The 21,553-nt window shown below is 36.7% G+C and overlaps 1 protein-coding gene, 1 long non-coding RNA gene and 1 pseudogene across 2 annotated transcripts; 2 read left to right on the top strand and 1 right to left on the bottom strand.

The window, feature by feature from the left end:
• Window positions 1-1,406: 1,406 nt before the first annotated feature.
• On the top strand, window positions 1,407-2,096 carry LOC111210628. Its single transcript, XR_007328214.1, has 2 exons — window positions 1,407-1,575; window positions 1,651-2,096. It is a non-coding gene; the product is annotated as an uncharacterized LOC111210628 (long non-coding RNA).
• Window positions 2,097-4,439: 2,343 nt separating this feature from the next.
• On the top strand, window positions 4,440-7,488 carry LOC106361524. Its single transcript, XM_013801273.3, has 4 exons — window positions 4,440-5,257; window positions 5,692-6,470; window positions 6,576-6,862; window positions 6,944-7,488. Exons 1-4 carry the CDS (start codon window positions 4,547-4,549, stop codon window positions 7,285-7,287), a joined length of 2,121 nt encoding a protein of 706 aa, XP_013656727.1. The 5' UTR covers window positions 4,440-4,546; the 3' UTR covers window positions 7,288-7,488.
• Window positions 7,489-14,746: 7,258 nt separating this feature from the next.
• Window positions 14,747-15,559, bottom strand: LOC106359992 (annotated as a pseudogene).
• Between the last annotated feature and the right edge of the window lie 5,994 nt (window positions 15,560-21,553).

Below are 21,553 nucleotides of genomic sequence, written 5' to 3' on the forward strand. Positions count from 1 at the left end.
GTCCTCTTCAAATGTGAATGGTTCGATCCTGTTGTGAACCGAGGGATTCGGTATAACAAATTTGGTGTTGTGGATGTCAATTTTGGGAGAAGATACAACAAATTTGAGCCTTTCATTTTAGCTTCACAAGCCGAGCAAGTAAGCTTCCTTCCTTATCCTCGGCTTCGAACTTCCGGGATAAACTGGTTAGCTGCTATCAAAATTACACCTCGTGGACGCATTGTCGCTGGAGAAGAACCGCCCTTGCAAGAAGAAGACGCTATCAATGAAGTTGAGGTACCAGAACAACCAACTGATGAAATCCTTTTGATCGACCCGCAAAACTTTCAATATGAAGATATTCCCGAAGATGCGACAGATGAAGCACGTGAAGACGAGTTCGAGAGAAGCGACGATGATGATTGTAATGATAGTGATGAGAACGAAAACGATTTAGAGTGATGTAATATTGATGAGAACGAAAACGATTTAGAGTGATGTAATATATGTCTCTGATGTTGTATTTCTCTATTGTAACGTATGTTTAAAGAAATATTGTTTTTTTACCATCCTAATGTATGTGTAACAAATGTTGTTTTATATAATATGTATTTGTGTTAATTTTAAAAAAATTATTTGGAGTTTTAGGGTTTTAGAGTTTAAGTTGGAGAAAGAGCACAAAGTAGTAGAGAAGAAGAGATATGATGTTAGATGATATGTGACTTTGGGGTTTAGGGATTTCATTCTCGGTGTTTAGGGTTAAGCGTTGTAAAATCGTCGTAAACCGATTTTTCGACGTAATTTCGTCGTAAATGGAAAAACGCGGGCCTGGTAACTTCGTCGTAAACGTGGGCCTTGTAAATTCGTCGTAAACCAATGTTTCGACGTAATTTCGTCGTAAATCGAAAAACACGGGCCTGGTAACTTCGTCGTAAATTAAAAAACACGGGCCTGGTAACTTCGTCGTAATGTTACGAGGAAGTTACGAGGAAACCGTTTTTATATATATGGGAGAAGTCTTTCAGACGAGCACTGCTCGTATCTTCCTCCCTAACTCCTCTCCCCCTCTAAGGTAACTTTCTCTCTCTATCTTTTTTTTTTTTTATAGTTTAGGTTGTTAGTTTAGGTGATTAGTTTAGGGAATTAGTTTAGGTGATTAGTTAACGGAATTAGTTTAGATGATTAGTTTAGAAAATTATTTTAAACAATTCGTTTAGGATATATATTAATTTAATTTTTTTAAATTTTCTAGATGGCTCCTAGACCGAGACCAGCAGCTCCTGCACCTACGTATGCGGATTTGTTTGGCGATGGATCTTCCTCTAGCGGTCCATCGTCTTCTTCCGGGACAGTTCCAGACTCTCACACATCTCGGAGAGTTCCTTCGACCCCTCCTCCTCTTCCATCTCAGATGCCTCCCCCACGAGCTCCACCTGTCGCCCCGGATCAGCCTGCCCCACCGGCTGCAGTTCATCCCGATTTGCGGGTGCCAGCTCATGCACCATTCGCAAGATACACCGTCGAGGATTTGCTTGCCCAGCCCGGACGAGAGGGTTTACACGTTCTGGACCCCGATAGACCCCCGGGTACTTATTGGTAAGTACATAAAATTATTAATTTTAAATTTAAAATCTTTGATCAATTTTTTTAACAAATTTGTTATATTTGCAGGTTTGGGGCTAACAACCGTGTTAGCCGGAGCGTTTCAGAGACGATGAAGGGATATTATGACGGCCCTTATCCCAACTGGACCATGACTCCCGATCACGTCAAGACGACGTGGTTTAAATGTTTTGCGGTAATTATATTTACATATTATTAATATTTATATTGTTAATTAAATAATTATTATTATTTTTTTTCTAATCTTTTAAAATGTTTGTTTTTTCAGCAAAGGTGGAACTGGTCCGTAGGAATCACCGAGAGGGTGAAGAGCGAATTTATTGCAAAGGCGAAAACTCGTCTTTGCAACACCGTCTCCGATTGGAAGGACAAGTGGGAGATTTACGGCTATGAGGGGAAGCCGAGCGGGGTCACAAAGGAAGCATGGGATGGCCTCATCACCTATTGGAACGAACCCAGCTCCATCCGCAAAGCCAACTCCTGCTCCGCTTCCCGAAGAACGAGGGATAAAGATGGCCATTTGCCCATGGTTCATAGATCCGGCCAAAAACCCCATGCCGGAATTCGTCTCGAAGCTGTAAGTTTTATTTAAATTTATAATTTTCATTATTTTAAACTTGTATTTATTAATTATATTTAATTTATTTATTATTGTTGTTTATTAGTTGGAGAAGACGGGAGTTTTGCCATCTCTCTCGGACTTATTCAAGATGACTCACGCCTCACCAGATGGGGTTTTTGTGGATCCTGCATCCGAAAACTCTTCAACGCTGTGGCGTCTCGGGTTGAAGAGCAAGAGACGCAACTTACCCAACAGTCTGCAGATGGATTACCCGTCAAGTTGTCAACCGTAGAGGTCGACCGGATCTTCGAGGAGGTAAAATTTAATAATTTTAATTTTTTTTCTTTATTTTATTATTAACTCTAAATACGGTTTTATATATATACATATAGGTGGCTCCTAGAAAGAAGGGAAGGACGGTTGGAATAGGTTCCGTTAACGAAGTTGCAAGGGCGACTTCGTCATACTATTCGAGACGGGACCAGGACAACGACCGGATGCAGGCTCGCATGGATACCCAGCAGCAGCGTTTGGACTCTCTCGAGGGTTTGCTGGATGTGATGGCGGTGGGAAATCCAACTTTGCAGAGAGCTTTGGCGGAGAGACGAGCAGCTCTCGGGATGAGCCAGCCGGATCCCGAAGCAGGAACGTCTACAGACCCGAACCCCTCAGCCAACTACTTCGATGACCATGATGTTGGCCTTTAGTTTCCTTTTTTAATTTCTTTTGTTTTGTATAAAAAATTTAAATTCTATTTAATTAATGAATTTATAGTTTTTTTAAAAAATTATTTGGTTTCATATTTAATTTTATTTCAAATATTTTAAATTTTAAAATTATTGTTTTATAAAATTTATATAATTATTATAATTAATTAATATTTTAAATATGGAGATGTAAATTCGTTGTAAAATTCCACGTTAAGTCCTCGTAACGTTTACGAGGAATTTACATGAAGTCGTTGTAAAGTCCTCGTAAAATTTACATCGACTTTACGTGGAAGCCTTAAGTGGCTTTTACAACGAACTATTACGAGGTATTTACATCGTCATTTACGAGGGCATTACGACGAATAGTTTCCTTCCGCTTTACGAGGAATTGACTTCCTCGTAAACATAACTAGGACTTTACGACGAAACCTCCGTTACGACGAGCGTTTAACAACGAAACGCGTATCGATGTTAATTCGTCGTAAAGCCCCTATTACGACGAATTTACAACGAATACCGCCCTCGTAAAAAATATGTTTTCTTGTAGTGAATTAGAGTTTTATAATGCCGATTTTTGGATTGATAAAACATAAAATAATAAGTATTCGTAAGATTATTATGCCCGCATGTGCGGGCTAAACACCTAGATCTTCCTTAAAAATCTAGTCTTAAATGATATTCTTCCTTAAAAATCTAGTCTTAAATCTCTAGACTATTTTCTATTGATTGTGAGCTGTCTTGTGACATTCACAGACATTACAATAAAGAAGGAAACACTGTTATTGGGTGCTCACTTTAGTCTTTATTCACAACATTCATAAACTCTTTCTCTTGTAGATTCATAAATTGGTTCCGCAAGAGCATTCGTTTCAGCACCTTTCCATTTCCATCTCGGTGCCATGGAATAAAACTGCATATAGCATTAAAAAATCAAACAGTTTGAGCATAAAACATATATAAATAAAGCAAAATATTAGCAGCCACAACTATTACACACTAGCATCATGCGGGCATTGTCTGTAACTCATGTTTCTAACAATTGACATACTTGGAAGAACCCAATTTAGAGCTGAATTGAACAAAGCCAAGAACTTTTGCGTTAAGAGTCAAAGGAAAAGTGCAGAGTCAGGATTATTATCTATTACAAGCAGAGAGGCATACATAGACACACCAATTTCATCTCACATAACATAGCATAAACACGCAAATTGCATCTTAGCGTGCCTATACATACTTAATTAAATGCACCAAATAAACTCAAACTTCATGGAGAGTCACTCACACTGTGATTGATTTGATACTTTGAAGTGTAATAAAATGAGCGGAATCAAAGGTTATTAATTACCTTGATTATCGTAATTTATTTTGATTTTCGAAAGAAAAACCAGTAAATTCTTTTGACGAAGGTAAGGCAAGAGGCGTCTTAACGTAAACCATTCGCAAAATTTCCGGTTAAAGTTTCGATTACAATCCAATGACGCCCGGCCCACACGTGCGTTGACTTACTCCACGTGCGGATTTTGAGGGTCTCCTCTCTAATCTCTCTATATTAAAAAAAATATGTAGGAGACGACGTAAAAGCTTAAAAAGCACTCGTCACGAAGAGAGAACAAAAAAGGGAAAGCAAGCACGCACAGTGTTTTTTGAATCGCTGCTGCTACCAAAGTAAGTTATGGAGTTCTTGGGAGGTCGCGATTCCGATTCCGATTCCGAATACGCTTTCCGATTGCAGATGGAGGAGGCACTCGCTGCTTCCCTCGCTTCCCGATCTCGTGCTCCGCCGTCGCCTCCCGTTGTCGCTAGGAGTGGATTCGCTATCGTGGTGGAGGATGAGGAGATCGGTTCCACGCCGAGAGGTGAATCTGAGAACGCGCGTCAAAGAAACACCGGCGGCGGAGAAGGTAACTCGAGAGGAAAAGGGAAAACCCACCACGAGACAGTCTCTGGTACACGGAGAGACGATCGAAACCCTAACAGTAAAGTCCAGAATGCTTCTGCGTACGTTGGTACTGTTACTGTTCTTCCCGCGCAATCTGTCGGTGAGGGAAGCTCGAAGAAGGTTGTTGGTGATGCCGTAAGGAGGGGGAGTTTCAGGGGAGACTTGATGTACAGGCTTTACTCCAAGGGTTTGGTGAGCGAAGAGACTGGGAATGGGAATGGGAATGGGAAAGGGAAGGTGGCTGATGTGGTGGCTGGGTTTGGGGTTGCGATTTGCGACCAGAGGGATGCTCTGTTGTTCGAGTCCAAGGGACAGCTGGCTGGCCGTGGCGCGAATCGTCAGGGAGCGGAGATTCAGGCGTTGACTCTAGGGTTGACCGAGGCGTCGAAGCTGGGGATCAAACACGTCGCTATCTTCTGCGATTCTTTTCCCATTTTCCAATTCGTTAAGTTTCCAACTCTTTCCCTTTTCTTCTTTGTTACGCTTCACTCTTACTTGCTTTTGTTGAATGGTGTGTTCGTTTTACTTTTGTTTACTCGATGCATCATGTAGAAATAGTGATGAGCTGATGAGTTGGAGTTCCCCTGTTCCTGTTACTATTTGATGTAGCTAATTTGTGTGTTTGAGGATGTGCCAATGTGATTGAAGAGTTGCATTGACTACTCTATCATTCTATATTCGTGAACCATTTTGTTAGCTATTGTTGTTTCTCTTTGCTTGGCGATAAAAATAAGTTGTTTGTTGCGCTACCTCCACTAGCTATATCAGAGAGTAGAGACTGTTTATTTGCTTGTGTTTTGTGCGATGGTTTAGAGTTCCAATGTGTAGTGCTTTCTTTACCTAGATTTTCATTTTCTGTTTATTTTATTTGAATGCAGGTCAGGGGAAGCTGGAAGCCTAAGCAAAAGAAGATTGCCATGCTAATGGATGACTTGCAACGGATCAGGCAACAATTCTCGTTTACTCAAGCTGTTCTGGTGGCTGGAAACCAAGTCAAATATGCTTATAAACTCGCTAGGGAATCAATTGTTTCGCAAGCAACCCCTCATGAAAACCCCCGCCAAGCTAAATTAGCTGCTATGAAAGAAGAGTGTCTTATCTGTTTCAACGATATCGATCCTGAGCGCATGTTTTCTATCGGTAAATGCACTCACCGCTTTTGCTTTCAGTGTGTGAAGCAACATGTAGAGGTGAAGCTGCTTCACGGAATGATTCCGAATTGTCCTCATGATAAATGCAATTCTGAGATGGTTATCGATGCGTGTGGCAAGCTTTTGACTCCGAAATTGGGTGAAATGTGGAAGCAAAGGATCAAGGAGAACGCAATACCTGTCACTGAGAGAGTTTACTGTCCTTACCTGAGGTGTTCGGCTTTGATGTCCAAAACCAAGATATCTGAATCCGCCAAGAGCTTACAGTCTGCTTACCCTGCATCTGGAGTCAGGAGATGTGTCGAATGTCGTGGCCTTTTCTGTGTGGACTGTAAAGTCCCGTGGCATGGGAAGCTGTCATGCGCCGAGTACAAGAAACTGCATCCTAATCCTCCCTCAGATGATGTGAAGCTAAAGTCTCTGGCGAATAATAAAATGTGGCGCCAATGTGGCAAGTGCCAGCACATGATTGAACTTAGTCAAGGATGCAATCACATAACTTGCAGGTATCTTCTTAACACTTTGATCAACCTAAGAAACCTAAGCAATTATTCAATCTTTCCTTGTTTAACCATATTGGGGGCGTATTTCCCTTTTGGTATTTGCTTTAGATGTGGGCATGAGTTCTGCTACAATTGTGGAGGAGGATGGAACAAAAAAACAGGGACTTGTGTTAAGCAATGCCCGACCTGGGACGAAGCGTACATCATGCGGCAAGATCAAGATCCAGGGCGTGCGTATGTGGCGCCTAACAACTACTTTGATGATCATGATGAGGAGGATGAAGCTGATGAAGATATTGAGTACGGCTATGGTGACTTCCCCTTTAATTTGGGGCAACATATGAATATTGTTAATCCTGAAGAGCCCTTTGATCCCTTCTTCGACCTGCCAGATGGTAATGTGCCAAATCTCTATATAAAGCCCCTTGAATCTCATAAGCTGTTCCTACTGAAATCACTCTCTGATGCTCCTCTAGGTGTGATCTTTCACCCATCTATGCTGTCTCCCAGGAGCCGTCAGCAATTCTACGACTCGGATGATGATTCTGATGAGGAAAGGTTGCGACCACCTCATTTGAGACAGAGTAATGCCCCGTCTGGTGATGAGACAACAAGAGTTAATGGTCATTTGAGACAGAGTAATGCCCCGTCTGGTAATGAGACGACAAGAGTTAATGCTCCTCCTGAGGAAGAAGAAGAAGTGGACGACTGCCCATACTTCGGAACGTATGGAAAGTACGCTATAGTATATGACTCGGACGGCTATGAAATCGAGGATTACACGAACCCTTTCCATCCAGATTACTATCCTCAGTTTTGAGGTCTAGTTTGGAACCGAAGTTCGACTCTGTTTTCTTTTTCTCCTCAGCTCCAAACACTTTGCTATATGACTTTTTCGGCTGTAATGTTTTTGGAGGTTCATATGTTTTCTATGACTTGTTGCTGCGTCTGAGTTTGGGAGATTGAGAAAAGTGTAAAACTTGGAATTTGGGTTTGAAGGTAGGGCTTTTGTTTCACCGTATTGTTCCATTGCTGAGTTATGTGATTGCCAGCTGAATCACAACCCGTAAGTTGCTAAAACGAACACGGACACGTTTAATCAATTTCTCATAATTAGTTAGTCACTATGGGTCGGATAAAACCCATCTTAGAATACCCACCCATTAGGTGAGATTCAGTAACTGTCCCAATCGTCACCGTCCAGGAGATTTAGCCGTCTTTCTCTCTCCCGGTGACGTTTATCGGCGATTGCTTTAGTTTCACGGATTTCCCAGTCTTCTACGAACCCTCAGGCGCAATTCCACACTTTGTCTATTGTCGTCGTCCACCCTGAAGATGCCTTAGTTTCTGTCACATGTATAAAATTAAGTCGAATGGTATATTGTTCTGTGTTGAGAAAGGTTGTATACTTTGTCGTTATGGTTTTATTCCTTGAATGTAGAGTTAAAATCTCTTAAATTTTTCTTAATGGTAATCACATAACTCAACAATGGATAAAATAAAATTTATTTGTATACTTTGTGGTTATGGTTTTATTCCTTGAATGTATAGAACTAGCTAGGGATTAGAGATGTCAAATAGGTTGGACCGTCCCATCCCGTCCCGACCCGCCGCGGGCTCAGCATCTCGTGGATCTAGGCGGTCCCGTCCCGCGCGGGCTGCGGTCTAGAGAAAGACGGCCCAGTCCCGTACCGCCTAATTGCACAATCCCTTACAAGCCGTCCCGCGGGCTGGACGCGAAAGGAGTGCAGCATGACGTTTCTCGACGCTGCAGGCTGCTCCAGTGACCACTACATACCTAACTGCACATAATGAATGATATATGAACACATGACCCATCTACTATTGGAGCTTAACAAAATTTTACATATATTAGTCTTGTTCTGTATTTTTTTTTTCTATTGAAGACTCTTCAAGTTTGGTGCAGATATTGGATGCAATCAAGTTCACTGTTAATTACTAGCCATTCAATCTGTTTCTTCAGATAACTTTGAAGAACTATAGTTTGTTGTTTGATCGTGAGTATAAAAAATTAAGTCTCAACAAAAGTAAAATTTAGAGAAACACCAAATGGTCCAAATCATAGTATTCAAAACCAAAAATCATGCAACTTAAACAAGAAATCTTAAATTGTAATTGAAGCAAAACACCAAATCAAGATAACATTTCAAACTTGCTCATCTACTCATCTTCATCTTCCCCATCAACAATGGACTCAAATGTTGGTAATTTCTCTTCTTCTCCATCACCATCGATTTCTTCATCTACAAATATCAGTGTACAAGTCAGTAATGTTACTGTTACTAAAACTATAATGTGAGTTATTTACCATGTGCGTAAGATTCATATCCTTTGATCCAATTCCTAGTGCATATCAGAGCTTGCACATTTTCTGGGAGTAGACGACTCCTATATTTATTTAGAACTCGCGATCCAATACTGAAGGAGGACTCCGAAGCCACTGTTGTGATTGGAATACTTAGCAGATCACATGCCATTGCAGCCAAGTCACCATACCGATGCGCATTATCTTTCCACCAATCGAGGATGTCCAAGCTCTGGAAATTAGTAATGTCCAAAGGTGGTTCTTCAAGATAAGCTTCTAGAGGTGTCTTTCCACTAACAATTCCACTGACTTTGCGAAATGCAAAGAAATCCTAGCAAAGTTAAAAAAAAAATATCAGAGAGGAAAAAAAAACTAAACAGCAAAGCAACGTAACTATAATTCTTTCACTGATGAATTGGAGGCCGACGACGGAAGGAAAAAAATTGAACAGAAGAAAAAAATGCTTGTGAAAGATAAACAGAAGGAAAAAAATTTTAAAACACTCACATTGTAGTTCCCAAACAGTCCCATTGATCCTGCCGCACAAGCTTTTTGCGGAACAGTGTCACGTGGCTCAGTGGAAGGTGAGTTATTCTTGGAGTTTTTGTCGTATGTCTCAAACAGAATACTGAGCTTCTCACGCAAGTTCTTCACCTTCGCATCACGTGTACTTATGTCAAGCTTCCCTAAACAACATTTAACAATTGAAAGCTTAAACCGTGAATCAAAGACTGCTGCCATTGCAAAAACACCACTAACTTCATCCCAATATTTGTCAAACTTCTCCTTCATCGGTGGCACCATGTATCTGACAATCTCATCTGCGCTTTCCTCATTTCTCCGAAGCCAATCATGGATCAACCAAACCTGATAGAAATACAGGTTTGCAGTCGGGTAATTCGAATCAGACATCAAGCTTGTGATCACAGCAAAATGACCCAAAAAATCGCAGATATTAGCGGCTCTAGTCCATTCCTCATCTGTGGGCGCTGTTTTATAACCCTTCTTATCAAATGTCTCCAACTTAACAAATGCTTTACGGTATTTGAGAGCTCTTTCAAGCATATAGTAAGTTGAGTTCCATCTCGTCGACACGTCCAGTATCAGCCACCCACTTTCTACTACACCCGCAGCATCCACACATTTTTGGAACAATTGTTCACGTGTTTCCGATCCTAATACATACTTAACACTCTCTCTTACTTTCTGCGAAGATTCTCCAATAACCTTCAACCCATCTTGCACTATGAGATTAAGTATGTGAGCTGCACATCTTACATGGAAAAACTCTCTTCCACACAACAAATCATCATTCAAATTCAGCTGCGACTTCACAATGTCCTGCATGGAGTCATTACTTGTAGCATTATCTAATGTGACTGAGAACACCTTCTTATCAATTCCCCACTCTTTCAGTGACGCGAGGAGTTGAACCGCAATAATCATACCGGTATGTGGTGGTGGTAGAGCACAAAACGTCAGGATCTTGCTGTTCAACTTCCAATTCCGATCAATGTAATGTGCTGTCACACACATGTATCCTTCCCGTTTCACGGATGTCCTCAAGTCAGACGTGAAGGAGACTCGTCCAGGGAGAGTCGCTAATTCCCTCTTGAGTGTGTCTCTCTCGCTTTCATATAGTCTATACACATCTGCTCTCGCTGTTTTTCGACAAATGGTTTGGACATCAGCATTCAAATACTTCCAGGTGTCTCTCACTCTTTCATACTCCACGTACGAGTAAGGTAGATCATGCTAGACTATTGTCTTAGCTACCATCTGCCTAAACACAGTATGATCATACTTTCGAGATACCACTTTCCCGTCGATATTGAGTTGTTGCTGCCTTCCTCGATTCCTTGGATACATTTTACATCTCTCCCGATGTCTTCTCAACCCACTGGTTCCATGCGAATGTGATTGCCATGCATACTCACGTTTGCAATGATTGCATGCAGCTTTCAACTTTCCATTGGGTTTTTTGACCACCTTGAAATCTTTCCAGACATCTGATTTTTGTCTCTCTTCCCTTTCCTCTTCACCGATTTCATCCTCATCAAACTCTTCTTCATCCAGTTCATCACCAAGCTCGGGTATGTCCTCTGCGACCTTCTCCTTCTTCTTTTGCGACTGAGTAGGCGAAACCTTCTTCATTTTGGACTTAGTAGGCGACTTTCTTCTCCCTCCACGAATCACAGACTTCATAGGAACAGACTTCCCCTTACTACACACCTGTCCAGACGAGCCAACGCCACCATCTATAGTGAATTGCAACATGGGTTTCCCCGTGGCTGTTCCGAAACTGGTCTGTCTGCGAGGCTTGTTTTTTTGGATTGGTTGACTGATTTCAACATCAGAATCATCAGTATCATCGACAAGACTGATAAGCCTTTTTCTGCTTCCTTGCTGCTTCCCATCAGCACGAGTTACACCAGCTTCCTGAGAAGCAATCTGATCATCAACCTCAGCTGCTGCAGCAAGAGTAGCTAAGACTTCCTGAGTGGCAAAGTCCACAGTATTTGGCGGGGAGTAATTCGGATCCCACGTCGACTGATCTTCGGACTGGCTCCTTGATCCCATGGTCTCTCTCGCTCTCAAGTTTTGTGTTTTTTTTTTCACGCCGTGGAATGAAATAACCTTTTTAGGGTTTCCTAAATTTTGTCTATTTTTAAAAATTTTTGTTAATATTTTTTTTAAAAATTTGTTACTTTTTTTTTATTTTCAAAGTTCTAAATTTTATTACACAAGTACACAAACACAAATCTCTCGTTCAAATTTACTATATCATCTACGCAATGCAAGCTAAACTAGACAGTGATCCGATAACCTAGTGATTAATGAATCTAAGTTTCACACGTTTAAGAGCTTACTAACCTGAGGTCCTTAAAGCTGCTATATCGGCTGAAGCTGGAAACTACTCGACCAGGTGGTGTATGTACTCATGCAATCCTTCATTGTTCTCATCACAGGACACAAAAAAAAAGACAGTTCAGTTCATAGAACACAAAAAAAAAGAAAAGACAGTTCAGGACACAAACCTTGGCACGCAATCTCCTTTGGCGCCAGCAACCGTCTTGGGGAAGTCGTTGATGAACATGAAAAATTGAAGCACGCAATCTACTACTCCGCATGATCTCTTCTCTGTATGTACAAAAGAACAAAAGATGAGACATATCAGTACTATCAATGCAAACAACTGAAACAAGACGCTACACTACTCAACACAAGACAATAAGATTCACCGAACTAGTCAACACAAGACAATGAGATAGCGAGTTCTCCTATCAATGATTAATAGTTCTGGGTAAGAGAGTGACTAACCTGATGTCCTGAAGCTGTCTAAGAGGAGAAGAAGATGACCAAGTCACCTACTTTCTCACCATCACTCCATCACCTCAACACAGAACACAAAACAAAGCGACAGACAAACATATCAGATACTGAACACAAGTTATTTTTGTTCTATTATATAGAATTTTTATCACTAAATAAAAGCAAGGTTACCTCAGACAATAAGCATTGTCGATCAACACTGTTGTTACCTGAAAGCAAAGCTACAATGAATCAAAGATAGAACACAAATATACAAACAAACGATGAAACAAAGACACGCTTATTGGTCTTTTTAATAGATGGATCTAACAGTACGCTTACAGATTTTGTTGTTCAATTTGTTTACATGGATCGCTAACCTAGATAAGACATAACACAAACTATAGATCGCTAAGCTAGTTCACTATCTTTCGGATCTTGTTGGTCTTCTTATCTAACAACCTGAAAAAAAAACAAGAGTTACAGCAGAGATTATAAGTCCAAAAGAACTTCAATTTTTTGTCTGAAATACATAACTCTGTACATGCATGTCCGTTCTGTGGAGTTTGGAAGCTCATAGGGAAGAACGGAAGACACATCGAAGAAGAAGAATCTACTTTGTCGAACCCTTGTCGTTTTAGCTCCTCTGCTGCAGACTGCAGTTCGAAGACGAAGTAGTGAGCAGAAGCAGTGTCGGGAGAGCGAACCGCCGTCGTCATCGGTGGAGCTCTGTTTCTTTCCATGGTGGAAGTCGCAACCACATCGCCTTTCACTCTATCTCTCTCGCATTTTTTTTTCAGGTGAAGAGCAAATGAGATTAGGGTTGCGGGAAATGGAGAAACCCGCGGATCACTGTGGGCTTGCCCGCTTTGGGTCCGGTTCCGCGACAAGCCTCTCCCGCTAGGCCCGCTTTTTTGCGGGACATGAAATCACCGGCCCAAGCCCGCCCCACCACAGGTTTAAACGGGCCTATCCCGCGGGCCAAACCTTCCTTTGACATCTCTACTCTTATGTCATTCAACTTGATTTCATTTAAGGTTTATCTGTCACATTTATTCATATTCAAGTCAACTTGTATTTTATTTTTAATACCAGGATAAGCCTTCGCTCGCGCAGGAATTTGTTTTTGTTTGCTTGTTGGATTTAATTGTTACAGTTTTTGTTCTGTGTGCATCAATATTTTTATTTTTCTGGGTCTGAATTGATTTTAAGAACTGTGAGAGAATGAAAGAGTGAAAAGGAGGTTTGTTTGATTCTTTTTAGATGGAGATAAAGCTCAATTTTCTTTGCAATACATGTCCAATTAAAAAAAATAGACATGTATTAAGCTCAAGAAAAAATGGAAAATTGAAGTCAAGAAAAACTTTTTAAATGCTTCGACGGCGAGTGGATTCTTTGATATTTTAAAAAAAAAAAATAATTATATATTTATTATATAACATTATTTATGTGAAATCGTTTTATATATAATTTATACATAATTTTAGGAGTTGACAAAAAAAATATAGAATTTTAGGAGCTTACACTTCAAAATTGTTGCAATTAAGTACATTGCATGATAGATGATGCATGATAGATGATTTGTTTTTTTTCTGTTTTTATAAAATTTTAAAATCACAAAAGAATAATAGTTGAACAAAATGAATCACATTTTGATCGGTTAAAAATCTGAACTAAAGTATTTATTTAATGATACAATTTATAACATAATACCATTATACTATGTATTTTACGTTTTATATGAATTCGATGTGTAATTTGTAGAAAACTACTTATAAATGAATCGACATTTGCTTTTACACAAAACAAAATATTAGAGTAGATAAGTGAAAAAAAACATCCTTTTTTCCTGCTTTTTCTTTTTCGGTAAGACTTTTATGGGCTAAGAAGTTATTTTATTTTTGTTATATTGTTCGTTTCATAATTTAAATATTATTTTGGATAAAGACGAATGAATTATTACTCGGAAATCACAGCCTATATGAGACTTTTAAAGCTGTATAAAAGAGATAAATTTTCATTATATTGATGTTCTTGGGTGTCATTGTTTACATGTTTCACATTATCTCTTGATTCTTCTTTGGTGTCACCATATATCTGAACTTCCCATGGAATTTTCATTTTGGTCACACAAAGAATTTTCTTCAATCCTGGTCATAACAAAGAAAGGCCCATTACAATTTGCAGGTCTTGGTACTAAAACATCAAACAAATCTTGTCTATCGAGATGATCTAATATTGGAAATGCAAAGGGCATGTATTGTTGGAGATTGTCAATACCCAATACAGTCAGCTACAACTTATACGTTTTTATTTTCTTTTGATAGCTATGCTCGATTAACATTATAACATATTTGGTCTGTCATTTATTTTTACTTTCACTTGTATGTGTTTTATTAGGAAGCGTAACGATGAAACCTAAAGGAAACAGTCAGATATTAGCACTGAAATATGGGCAAGCTACCAATTAAAAAAGAGCAAATCACCGTAGTCTAGAACATAACAATTCCGGTTAACCCTGTCGGTTTAGGTTCTACATTTTTAAAATACCATCTTAATTTCATTTTGCTTTGAGTTCTATCATTAGCAACAGAGAAAAAAATTGGTACAGATTCTGACAGTCCAGAGGGAGAGAGAGGAAGATCAGAGCGTATTATATAGATAGTTAAAGTATCCTTTCACCACAATAGTTTCCTTTCCACAGCTCAACTCCAATACAAACGGACTTGGAAGGTGTTAACAGAAAGTCATCAGATTAGACTCGTTTAGTAATTTATCATTTTGACAATATCATCACTTTCCCAAGCACCTGCAAGCCACAACAGACCCTTCCATGACCGTCATTGCCTTCTGAAACTTATGTAACTCTTACTTACTTCTTGTACTTTCTTCCAATACAAACTTCTACTCTTTTCAGGGGCAATCAAACAACTGAAACTACTTCTACATTCTTCAGTATCTGTCCAGGATTAACAATTGAGCAAAAGGCTATCGATGCAGCAGCTGACTACAGTAGAGCAAGCTTCAATGCTTTATCGGTATTCTTACATTCTAGGAAGCTTTCTACTCCAGATTATGGCTGTAACAACTCGAGAATCCGTTTAGCCTTATTTCTGAAAGAGCTCATGGCAACAACTTTTCCTATGCCACAATCACTGTCATTTGATTAAGATTCCATTTCAGACATAATCTTCATGGCTTTAGCTTTTGGATTTTCTTCTTTCTTCTGTTTCTACAATAGTTTCTTTTTTGCTTTCAACTGACCCAATCGCTGAACCAGAACCTATGTTGCTTCCTGCTTAATTCAAAACCCAATCAATATCCACCAATAAATCCAATCATTAGTTTATAATGTTGAATAACTCTTACCGATATTTTCTTGTTGTCATCTCAGCAACCAAACCCTACTCTTGAGAATATATTAAAGAACCTTAGCCTTCTTCTTATTCGACATAGAAAGATCATGAAATACTGGGTTACATGAACTTAGTTTAATTTAAAATTAAGTAGTATTTGAGCAGATGATAAGCTGCTTACATTTCTCACGTTGGTTGCTCTGACATCCAAATCAGCTGTGACCAATATAATTTTCAATGTTGTATTAGTGAGCAATGAACGAAGTGGTGGAGCTTGAGGGCATCACCAACATCTATATATGAACTAAAACCCATAATCTAAGCAATCTCACCTCCAAGGTGGAAGAACATCTGCCTGATTTCAAATCTGAAAAAAGGATTGATTTGTTAGCCTTTTGAGAGAAAAGTTTTTTTAACTGTTTTCACGAGTTCAGATGATATGTTCAAGGAAAGAAAGGCTTACTTTTTATAGGAGTAGAGGCACCGCCTTAGGCGAAACGTTTCCATTGATTAGATGAGAATAGAAAACGTCGGGATCGAAGATTCACAAAGCAGTCCTTCACTTCGATTGAAAATCTCAAATATCCATAGATGTATCAAAGAAGGAAGGAGAAGATTCATGGATTCAGTGTGGAAGAAGAAGATGAATCAAGTCGTGCGGCTGGTTTCGCGGTCTCTCAAGCTTGCTCACGGGATTAAACAAAAAGCTCACTAAATAACGAAAAAAACTCGTAAATGAAAAACACAGCTTTGATAGAGGGACACGTGTCAGCCTATAGTCATCCGAATTGATCACATGGCAGCTTCGTAGGAGAGAAAAACTTTTCTATGTATAATAAGATACTAGATTAAGATCCGCACCTTGCGCGGAATAAAAATTATATATATAAATTATTTTATGTATTATATTTTCTTACATATTATAAAATAATAAATATATATTAAATAATTAAAAGTCAGTAACTATTACATATATAATAAAATTGGTACGAACGTATAAATCAATTTTATTAATACAAACAATTTTTTTAAAAAAATTGATAGGATATGTAATTAAATTTAAATGATATTAACATACATAGTATATTTTTAATATTAATGTCTATTTTTTTTAATGGTGTTTTCTACTCATATGTTTTTTTTGATCATGTGTATCTTTAATAGCAAAAACTTTAAATTACTGATAACAAAATTTTCATTGTGGGACTAATAATTTTAGTAATTGATAATTTTAAAAATTTTATCAATGTTAGTTCAAAACTTTTATCAAAAAAATTATTCAAAGTAAATTTTGAAACTAAAATATTTATTTATTCAATATGGTTTATAGTTTAATTTAGAATGATATATATATATACATATATACTTTAAATCTTTAATTAAATTAGACTTTTACTTATATGATTTTGTAATCATTTGTATTTTGTCATAACAAAAATTTTAAACCATGGATCGCAAAATTTGAATGTGAGACTTTTAACAATTTTAGTAATTTATAGTCATTTTTTAAAATTCAAAATATAAAATATACAGAAAAATCTAAATTTTTATAATATGGTTATTTTGTTTTTTTTAAGTTATTTTAATAGTTTTAAATTAAACAAATTTGATAAAAGATACATTTTTTTTATCAGACCTTTTTTATTCAAAATCATTAATTGTCATATATACTTTACCCACATTAGGCAATTCCGTAATCTTTATTTAAGGAAATAATAATTGACATTAATAATGAATTTATGGTTAGTTTAATAAAAAGTTTATTATATAATTAGATGGACCAACCTATTTCTCTAGTAATTCTAAGAATCATCCTAGTGATGACATGTGGGTACAAAAAGAAGTTGTAATATTTCACAAATAATATATAAGGGATAATTTCTTTGTATAATAAGATATAATTAGGAGTTAGGACGGTTGTACTGTGATTATGATATTCTTCCTTAAGCATTTAGTGTTAAATCTCTCGTCTATTTTTTTTTAATTGATTGTGAGTCTTGTGACATTCACAGACATTACAATAAAGAAGGAAACATTGTTATTGGGTGGTCACTTAATTCACAAACATTCATACTCTTTCTTTTGATTTGGTTGCCTCCTACATAATGCTAGAGACTGATATGTTTGTGTTCAAACTCTAATATATGGGAGACATGTATGTTTCATCTCGTGAGAGGTAAGGTCATGACCTCTTCAATTTTGCCCCTTCAAACATCTATCTTATTAAAGTATAACTAGATTTTGACCCGCGCTTAAAAAGCGCGGGTTTGTTTGTTTTTCATTTATTAATCGAAAACTGATTTACAAATTACCATTATTTTTTATTTCGAACCATAACAATTGAGTTTTTAGGTTTTTATCATTTGTTTTTTTTTCTCTTCAAAATATGGTATTTGTTCGAAATATGGTAGCTGTTTTATAATAATGTTTGAGTTTTAAAATTTGTTTTCATATCTGACCTAGATTCATGTTTGAACCTATAGACCCGATACATTGTATATAATCCTGTTCGGATTTAATGAAAAATTTGTTAATTAAAAATCCGATATAACCCGGTAAAAACCTAAAAACTCACTATTAACCCGCGATCTAATACTATTGATCCGATAACAAAATATCTTATAGTACTTTTTTAAAAAATTGATTAAATTACTCATATATTTATTAATATTACATAAATTAGTGATTCCTTAGAATTTGATAAAATTTTATCATGTTATCTAAATAAAAAATGATAATATAAAATAACTTATTGATATGACAATATTAGTTTATTTTCGTTATTAATAACCTATTATAAGTTTGTGTTTGTATTTTAGATTTAAAAATTTATTTTAAGATAGTTTTTAAAATATTCTTGAACACTCGTAATTGTTATATTAATATTATGTATAAAGTGACATTATACACTGAAAAATGATATTCAAATATGTATATGATATATGGTGTAGAATATACGATTTTGGTTTGTATTGAAAATATGTATAATATTCAAATGATCTATTTTGAATATTGATACGTATATTTAAGAAAATAATATTTTCATGTTTCTTAATTCATTTATTGTTCATAATATATTTATACTTATATTAAATTTAAAATTAATATATCTTTTAAATATATATATAGGCCTATTATTTATAGATCCATTTAGGTGTATCTGTAGGCCCAAAACCAAAAGACTTAAATGCCATTAATGAATTTTATTAATTCTTTGTAAAAATAAGGATATTTTTGAGAAAACTGCAATTTTCATTAAGGATATAATTTGAGAATGATTATCTTTTAATGGTATTGATTACTTTAACCTTTTGTTTGGCAACATAGATAACACTTAAAAAAATATAGTATTGTTTGGAAACATAGATAACAATATATTAAAGAAAAAGAGTAATGGGGTTATGTTATAAAAAAAAATTGGAAATTCATTATATTATGAAAACTATATATATGGGTCAGCTTTAAAATATACGAAAATGACTGACCAAATCTAATTACCTAAAAACATATTTGTCTAAAATAATCATAAAACAAAATTTAAATTTTATACACATATTTCAAATCATAATATAAATTTAAAATTGATTTATATCAAAAATTGATTCAAAAATATACATATATTCAAAAACTGATTTTACTAAAATGTTTTTTATAACCATTATAAAAATGTTTTAAATATATTTAAGAAAAATACAATACAAAGCAATTTCAAACACCAACGTAAATTATGATTTTTCTATTTCATATTAAGTTTTAAAAATATAATATATATGATTATTTATGTGGTGGTACATATAAAATACTATTACTTATATGATGGTAGGTTAAAAACACGATTAATTATATGATGACACATATATGATATTTGATAGTGACATGAAAAATAAATAACAACTTATTTTTGCAATATTATATCTTCTATCTTATTAAAGTAGAAGTACTTTTGGGAATGTTTGGAAACAAGAAGGAAAATTGCCAAAAATACTATTTTCAAAATACCATTTTTCATGTTTACACTAACCACTTTTACCATCTTCTTTAATGAAGAGTAAAAGACATTTATAACCGTTTGATTACCTTTCACAAAAAAAACATATGGTTAACTAATCTAAACTTAAAACATCAACTCTAAACCATAAATCATCAACTCTAAACCCTAAACCATGAAACGTCAACTCTAAACCCTAAACCCCGAAAAATCAACTCAAAACCCTAAACCCTAAAACTTCAAATCTAAACCCTAAAACATCAACTCTAAACCCTAAACGTAAACCCTAAACCATAAATCTAAACTTAAAACATCAACTTTAAACCCAAAATCATCAACTCTAAACCCTAAACCATAAAACATCAACTCTAAACCCTAAACCCTGAAACATCAACTCTAAAACCTAAACCTTCAAATCAAAACCCTAAAACATCAACTCTAAACCCTAAACATAAACCTTAAACCCTAAACCTTATATTTTTCTGAAATTCGAACCCTAAACCTTAAATCTTCAAATCTAAACTGTAAAACATCAACTCTAGGGTTTTAGGGTTTAGAGTTTAGGGTTTAGGGTTTAGAGTTGAAGGTTTATGGTTTAGGGTTTAGAGTTGATGTTTCAGGGTTTAGGGTTAATTTTTTAGGGTTTAGGGTTCAGAGTTTACTTTATAGAGTTTAGGGTTTAGTGTTGATAGGTTTAGGGTTTAGAGTTGATGTTTTAGGGTTTAGAGTTGAATGTTTAGGGTTTAGGGTTTAGAGTTGATGTTTTAGGGTTTAGGGTTAATTTTTTAGGGTTTAAGGTTTAGAGTTTACTTTTTAGGATTTAGGGTTTAGTGTTGATAGTTTAGGGTTTAGTGTTGATGGTTTAGGGTTTAGTGTTGATGATTTAGGGTTTAGTGTTATTTTTTGTGCATTTCTTCTAATTTCTAATGTTTCTTTAATTTATGTTTTTTTCAAGGCGGAAGAAAATGATGGCGAGCCGGTTGATGATCTCGCCCTAATGAAGAGGGCGTATACCAACAAGAAGACCGGCCAGATTGATGACGGTCTTGTGAGGGAAGTGGTCACCCTGGTCCAAACTCAGGTGCAAGACGAAGTGTCTCAGCTTCAAACCGAGGATGACGCTTCGACAGCTTCGACCAACTTGTCCCGGTTTCGAATCAACGAAATCGTTGAATCCGTAAGTTCTTTTTTTTTTTAAAGTTCAATTCATTTATTTCTTGATTTAAATTTGGCTATTTTCTATTTCAGTCGGTTCCAAAGAAGAAGGGACGTTTGGTCGGTTTGGGTCGTCGCACCCGGTCGGTTCCTCCTTCTTCTGCACCACCGCCCTTTGTTGATCCAGACGTACTTACGGCTCAGTTGAAGGACAAGGATGATCGCATATCTTTGTTAGAGACCCAGATGGCGGCTCAACAGGCGGGCTATGAGGCACAGAGGAGGTTGAACCATCAAATGATGGAGATGATGCAGAGGATGTACCCGAACGAGGTGTTCCCGGACGTGCCAGACCCGTAGTTTTTTTTTTCAAAAACTCGGAATGTTTTATTTTTATTTGTACAACTTTGAATATTAACTAATATGATTTCAATTTTAATTTTAATTTTAATTTTATATTTTCGAATTTAAATTTCTAAAATTTTATTTTTTTAAAAAAAATTAATTTTTAAAAAAATTTCGAGGAAATGAACCCTCGGAATATACCGAGGGACATGTTCCTCGGAATATACCGAGAGACTCATTCCTCTGAATATACCGAGGGACTTGTTCCTCGGAATTTTCCGATGGTTCAAATTCCGAGGAAATGAACCCTCAGAATATACCGAGGGACATGTTCCTCGGAATATACCGAGGGACTCATTCCTCGGAATATACCGAGGGACTTGTTCCTCGGAATTTTCCGAGGGTTCATTTCCTCGGAAATTCCCGATGAAAATTCCGAGGAACATTTCGTCGGAACTTCCGAGGTAAATTCCGAGGAAGTTCTCCCTCAGTATATTCCGAGGAGCTTTCCGACGAACTGGTGGTCCTCGGAGTTTCCTTGGAAATTTGTTTCCTTGGAATTCCGTCGGAAAATTCCGAGGGATTTCCGAGGAAAAATGAATTT

This window comes from Brassica napus, chromosome C9, assembly GCF_020379485.1.
Source record: "Brassica napus cultivar Da-Ae chromosome C9, Da-Ae, whole genome shotgun sequence".
NCBI lineage: Eukaryota > Viridiplantae > Streptophyta > Magnoliopsida > Brassicales > Brassicaceae > Brassica > Brassica napus.